We start from the raw sequence: 7,533 nt of genomic DNA, 5'->3' as shown, positions 1-7,533 counted from the left end.
TTTTTATGGCGAACACCCACACACCTGTCACCTAGCATGTGCATCACCTCAACACCAACCACATAATTCAAATTTCAGGGATTCATACCCTCATAACCAAGTTTAGAACGTGTTACTTACCTCAAACCATACAAATCTCTACTCCAATGAGCCTTTGCCTCACGAATCGGTTTCCAAACGCATCAAATCTAGCCACAAACAATTCGATATAATCAACACAATCTATAAGAATCAATTCCATATAATAAAGCTAAATTCTTTAATGAAAGTCAAAAAGTCAACCCCGAGCCCACGTCTCAGAATCCAAAAAAGGTTACAAAATCTGAACACACATTTATCCACGAGTTCAATCATACCAAAGTTACCAAATTCCGACACCAAATCGTTACTCAAATCCCCAAATCTTACTCTCCAATTCCTTGTTCAAAACTCCAAAAATTCCACCTTAAAAAACATAAATTAGGTGAAAAATTCAATGGGTATTCAATATTAATGAATAAAACTAATCAAAAATGAATTACCTCTTGAAATCTAGTGAGATCCCCTTAAAATATCGCATTAATCCGAGATCCTAAAGTCCAAAAATAATTAAAATCTCGGAACCCTTCGAATATATACACTGCCAGGCATTTCGCTTCCGCAGTCAGAAATTCGCATCTGCAGAACCGCTTTTATGGTGAAAACTTCGTACATGTGGAATTCACTTGAGCCCTCCTACTCTGCACTTGTGCTCCCAATTCTGCATTTGCGGACGCGATTCTGCGCCCAATTGCTCGCTTCTGCGAAGCCAGCCACTCCTATCAAAATTCGCATCTGCAGAGACCCTGTTGCATCTGCGGGCTCACAGATGCGGAAAATCCATCGCACCTGCGACCACTGCCTAACACACGCTGGATGAACCTGCGACCCCCTTAGCCACTTCTGCGGTCAAAAACCTCGCAGGTGCAGTTACACCAGAACAACCTACAACAATTACACAAGTCCAATTCCAAATCTGATTTCCATTCGAATCACCCCTGAAACTCCCGAGACCCCGTCCAATATACCGACACATCCCAAAATATGATACGAAGTTAGTCGACGCCTCAAATCATGTCAAACAACATCAACACACGAATCGTGCTCAATTCAAGCATATTGAAACTAATGAACTTCCAACTTCTGCAATCGATGTCGAAACCTATCAAATCAACTCTGACTGATCTCAAATTTTGCACACAAGTCATAAATGACAAAATGAACCTATTTCAACCTTCGGAACCAAAATCCAAGCCCGGTAAAAAAGTCAACCCTTGATCAGATCTCCTGACTCTCCAAACTTCAATTCCTCCAACTTTCGCCAATTCAAGCCAAAATCTTCTACGAACCTCCAAACCAATATCCAGGCATACTTCTAAGTTCAAAATCACCATATGGAGCTATCGGAACCATCAAAACTCCATTCCAGAGTCATTTATACATAAGTCAACATCCGGTCAACTCTTTCAACTTACGCCTCCAACCTTGGGACTAAGTGTTCCAATTCATTTTGAAATATCCTCGGAACTAAACCAACCACCCCCGGCAAATCCATAACAAGAAATGATCATAAAAGAAGCAAGAAACGGAATAACATGGCTATAACACTCAAAACAACACTTTGATGCGCACTTCATGCGTTAATTCATTGCAAAGTTTCTTCTTGCAAAAATTCGAAAGCACTCTCAATATAGTGAAAACTTTACTCTCCAGGTGGAACTAAACCTTTTTGAGGTGCTAAATATTTGTTGGAAGGCGCGGTTTTCAGAAAATAAGTTGTACCTTTTCCTTTCTTTTTTAACCTTTTCTTGAAATTTTTTGTGGAGAACCACTAATATAGAAAGTACATTGAATTAAGAGTACGGTGAGAATCTAATGTTACACCAAAAAGTACTTACCTAGAATCAACACTGCAATACAGTTTATTACTCCCTCCGTTTCATATTAGATGAGATAGTTTGACTCGCCACGAAATTTTAAAAAAAAAAGAAGACTTTTAAAACTTATGGTCTTAAAAGCTTAAGTGGTAAAAAATTTGTAGGACCATGACAATTGTGTGACTATAAAAGCTTTTCATTAAGGGTAAATGAGCAAAATGAAAGAGTTTAAAGTTGAATTATTTCCAAATTTAAAAATGTGTCATTTGTTTTGAAACAGATTAAAAAGGAAAGTACCTCCTTTAATATGAAACGGATGGAGTATATACAAATTCTATTGGTGAGGAGGTACCTTTTTTCATTTTCTTTAATGTCTTCCATGTAACACATAGCTAGTGTACAGTGAGTTGATAATTCTGACAATGCAGGAAGTTCTCCCCACACATAGTGTGGGTTCATTTGCACTTCTCCCACTCCGCTTGTCTATCCACACAGAAATAGAAGAGAAAAATACGTTAAAAGAAAAAAGGAAAAGAAAGACCAACTTGCATGGAAGAACTGGTGAGAATTTATGAGATGAGCAATGAAACTAAAGGTCGATAAACTAAACTCTCGCCGCAGCAATAAATTTCGACCTATACAGACACAGCCTTAAAAGACCCATAACACTAACTTATTTAACTCTGTCCTTGTCCATTATCATTTACGTATATTTATTTATAGTAACTTATTTCCAGACAATTCTTGGATCTAAACACCCTTTATCCATCTGTATCAGGATCATGCTCACTCATGCCAAATCTATCCCCATTCCTCATCAGTATTAAAGCAAAAACCTCTCAACTTACATTGCACTACTAAATCTGGCAACGTACCAGAACCAGAGCTTGTAGAAGAAAGAGACAGTCTATATAGTAGTAACATATACATATATGGATCAATTGAAACCAAGCTCTGTAAATTCATGTCCACTTACTCCATTAACCTTCTTGGAAAGAGCTGCTATTGCTTATGGGGAAAGTACTTCTATTGTCTATAACTCCACTACCTACACTTGGTCCGAAACATTTGCCCGATGCCTTCGCCTCGCTTCCTCAATTTCTTCCCTCGTTGGCATAAAAAAAGGCCAAGTTGTTTCTGTTTTGGCTCCAAATATCCCACAAACACTCGAGCTTCAATTTGCTGTCCCAATGGCTGGTGCTGTCCTAAACAACATCAACACTCGCCTCGATGCCAAGACCACCTCTGTTCTGCTCCAACATAGTGAATCCAAGCTTCTCTTTGTTGATTACCAACTATATTCTTTGGCACTTGATTCAATTTCATTGTTTCCATCTAACGCGAACCCTCCAATTCTAGTCCTCATAGAAGATGAAAACTCTGTTCCATTTTCAAGAATCTTGAATCTTCATGAATGTACTTATGAGTCAATGGTGGTGAAGGGGGATTCCAACTTCATTTGGGTTCGGCCTGAAAATGATTGGGACCCCATGACATTGAACTACACTTCTGGTACAACATCTTCACCCAAAGGAGTGGTACATTCTCATAGATCTCTTTTTATTATCACCGTTGATTCATTAATCGATTGGTACGTACCAAGTCAGCCAGTTTATCTATGGACGTTGCCAATATTCCATTCCAATGGCTGGAGTTACACATGGGGTATGGCTGTAGTTGGTGGGACCAACATTTGTCTTCGAAAATTTGACGCTAATGTTGTGTTTCGTGCCATAATCGAACACAATGTCACACATATGTGTGGTGCACCCGTGGTACTTACCATGTTAGCCAATTCACCTTGTGCTACGCCCTTGAAATATCCGGTACACTTTCGTACAGGTGGCGCTCCTCCCCCTGCCATGGTGGTTCTCCGAGTAGAAAAATTAGGATTCGTCGTGAATCACGGGTATGGCATGACGGAGGTGGCAGGGGTGGTTGTGTCATGTATTTGGAAGCCCAAGTGGAACAAATTAAACGCAAATATGAAGGCAAAATTGAAGTCAAGACAAGGTATTAGGAGCTTAGGAATGACAGAAGTGGACGTAGTGAATCCAGAATCTGGAGTGAGTGTGAAGAGAGATGGATTAACAATGGGGGAAATTGTATTAAGGGGTGGATGCATAATGTTGGGTTATTTAAAAAATCAAGAAGCTACCTCAAAATGCATGAAAAATGACTGGCTTTATACAGGGGATTTAGCAGTAATGCACCCTGATGGGTACTTAGAAATTAAGGATAGGTCAAAAGATATTATTATTAGTGGAGGTGAGAATGTGAGCAGTGTGGAAGTAGAATCAGTGCTTTATTCGAACAATTTTGTCAATGAGGCAGCAGTTGTGGCAAGGCCAGATGAATTTTGGGGTGAAACGCCTTGTGCTTTTTTGAGTTTGAAAATGGAGGTAAAACAAAAGCCTAAGGAGAAAGAAATAGTAGACTTTTGTAGGGAAAGATTGCCTCATTATATGATACCAAAGACTGTAATTTTCATGGATGAACTTCCAAAAACAGCCACGGGGAAGATTCAGAAGTTTTCACTGAGAGAGATTGCCAAGGGAATGGGGTCTTTACCTGCCAGTCGAATGTAAGCACTGAATCCCACATAAAATCATTTTTCATGTATAATTTGAAAGGTCTTTCTTTAATACATAGCTTTCTGTCAAACAATGTTGAAAATCGTTCAAAGAGTGCATTATGCTAATGCAATTTGTTGTACTGTTGTTTTACTTCTATTTGTAATTTTGTCGTGTATGTAAGCGAAATCTCCCACATCTGTACAAGTGATTGATTTAATTCTTTGCAATATGAATTGACACTACAAAAGAGAACTTAATGAAATCTTTCATTTGTAATTTCTTTTGTCTCTTCAAATGTAGTGCAGACATACTATAAATTGCTTCAAATGTAGTTGAGATATAATTTAAGAAATTATTGACTAGTACTTTGTTGTTTCAATTTTGGTACATTTCAGTAAAGGCTTAGACGACGACAGACCACGTGGGGGCGTTTTTGGAAAATTATGTGGTCTAATGATGATATGGGCCCAGATGGATGCTTTTACTGATTACATTAAATTATTTTAGGAGCAAACTTCATTTATAGCCACTAGGGTCAAACTTATATCACCTGATAGCCACAAAATAACCCCTTACAAGTAATAGCCCCAAAACAATAACAAAAGCTAGCAACTGAAAAAGCTGAAACATACGCTCAATGCAAACGAAAAGGAAAGCAGTCCTAATCGATTTTGTATCCTAAATTCACGCATTCAGTATGGAATCTTCAACCTCCAAACACTATAAAAGTCGCCTAATTATTCACATTGTGAAAGAAATTCTAGAGTTTCTGAAGATTAAACCCAGAGAAGAGCTCCCAAAAATTCACGTTGAAATTCAAATTTTTTGCACAATTGCTGCCTACAATCAGCTTAATAGAGTTGAGATTTCGTTCTTAAATTGTGAAATTGATACAGAATCGACAAAATCAACAAATGTCTATGGAGATTGTGAAGGTTGGAACTACAGTTCCAACTTTGATTCCGATTTTACTTCAACACAGTGGTGAATGGGTAAGTGAGAGTAAATTTGTTAATTTCCTTGTTAATGGCGTGTTGATCAATTCGGACTGTAGCTATGATTATTTTGTTGATGAGATATACAAGCAATTGGGTAGAAATTCAATTACGAGTGCATTGGAGATAAAATATAGAGTGAAGGATGGCTATGTAGCAATTCCAATATACAATGATATGAGTGTGCGCTTGTATATGGAGATGAAAAAGAAAAACCTGGATATCACTGAATATCCATAATGCATAACATTGAAAAGTGTATATTCAAGTGTTGAATGCTCATATTCAAGTTCATACTTGGGTGGCAACTTACTTGCAACAACTTCAGCTGGAAACTTACTCGCAACAACTTCAGTTGGTTTACAATGTCAGAACATAGAAGAAGTACATGGAACTAATATTGTTGAAATGATGGATAATCATGTAAAGGAAGACAAAATTGAGATATTGAAGGAAAATTGTATAATAGACAATCCACAACATGAAGAAATTGCAGAAGGTCAGTTGTATTGGGATAAACATACAGTCATTAGTGTAATGAAGCACTACGCAATACGGAAAAAATATCAATTTATAGTGGATAGATCATCTACAACAAGATATGATTTCTACTTATGAGATTGCACTTCTCTGTAATTTTTTGTATACAGATCTATATAAAAAAAATGTATAATTATTGTATAATAAGATTGCACTCTCTGTAATTTTTGTATACAGATCTGTATAAAAATGTATAGTTATTGTATAATAAGATTACACTTCTCTGTAATTTTTTGTATACAGATCTGTATAAAAAATGTATAATTATTGTATAGTGAGATTGCACTTCTCTGTAATTTTTTGTATATAGATCTGTATAAAAAATGTATAATTATTGTATAATAAGATTACACTTCTCTGTAATTTTTTGTATACAGATCTATTTAAAAAATGTATAATTATTGTATAGTGAGATTGCACTTCTCTGTAATTTTTTGTATACATATCTGTATAAAAATGTATAATTATTGTATAATAAGATTACACTTCTCTGTAATTTTTTGTATACAGATCTGTATAAAAATGTATAATTATTGTATAATAAGATTACACTTCTCTATAATTGTTTGTATACAAATCTGTATTAAAAATGTATAATTATTGTATAATAAGATTGCACTTCTCTGTAATTTTTTTTATACAGATCTATATAAAAAAATGTATAATTATTGTATAATAAGATTGCACTTCTCTGTAATTTTTGTATACAGATCTGTATAAAAATGTATAGTTATTGTATAGTGAGATTGCATATGCATACTGCTTGTTTATTTGAGACACGTGTAAAAATCTGAATAAATGCATTACCATAACACTATATTTTAAATAGGTATTGTCTTACATGCGTGGATGAAAGTTGCAAATGGAGTCTTAGATCTTCAAGTCTGCACAAATCAAATGTCTTCAAGGTTAGACAGTTCAATGATGTTCACACTTGCCCAGAGATGAGTAGATTGTTTTCACAACGTCATGCTACTTCGTCAGCCATTGCAAAAATGATTTGCATTAAATATACCAATCCAAAAATAATATACACTCCGACAGACATAATGAGCAACATGAAACAACGGTATGGGATTAATATGAGTTACATAAAAGCTTATAGAACAAAATAAAAGGCGCTTGAACTACTAAGAGGGATACCACGTGAATCTTATAGAAAACTGCCGGGTCACTTGTATATGATAAATATGACAAATCTTGGTTCTGTCACAAGGTTACATAAATCAGAGGACAGACGCTTCATGTATGTTTTTATTGCACTAAATGCATCAATCATAGGATGGAAATACTGTTACCCTATCGTAGTGGTTGATGGGACATTCCTCAAATCATCACACAGAGGAATAATGTTAACAGCTAGTGTACAAGATGCAGCAGGTGAATATGTTGCAGACTCGTATAATAATTATATATGGTATAAATAGTTCTTATTTGTGTATAACAAAAATAACATGTGGATACTTACCTATTTGCTTAAGCATGTAAAAAATTTCCACTAGCATACGCTGTTGTAGATTCTGAAAA

At 35.9% G+C, this 7,533-nt stretch overlaps 1 protein-coding gene across 1 annotated transcript; it reads left to right on the top strand.

Moving 5' to 3' along the window:
* The first annotated feature begins 2,404 nt into the window (after positions 1-2,404).
* LOC104245760 (probable CoA ligase CCL11) lies at positions 2,405-4,747 on the top strand. The gene has a single exon (XM_009801420.2). It carries the CDS (start codon positions 2,828-2,830, stop codon positions 4,481-4,483), a length of 1,656 nt encoding a protein of 551 aa, XP_009799722.1. The 5' UTR covers positions 2,405-2,827; the 3' UTR covers positions 4,484-4,747.
* Positions 4,748-7,533: the final 2,786 nt, after the last annotated feature.

The sequence above is a fragment of the Nicotiana sylvestris genome, chromosome 2, assembly GCF_000393655.2.
Source record: "Nicotiana sylvestris chromosome 2, ASM39365v2, whole genome shotgun sequence".
NCBI classification, from domain to species: Eukaryota; Viridiplantae; Streptophyta; class Magnoliopsida; order Solanales; family Solanaceae; genus Nicotiana; species Nicotiana sylvestris.
Note: the sequence above shows the minus strand (reverse complement) of the source record. Positions and strands in the feature narration are given on the sequence as shown.

Excerpts from the sequence above, each read along its gene's own strand:
- LOC104245760 (XM_009801420.2), top strand. The coding sequence starts at position 2,828 with ATGGATCAATTGAAACCAAGCTCTGTAAATTCATGTCCACTTACTCCA.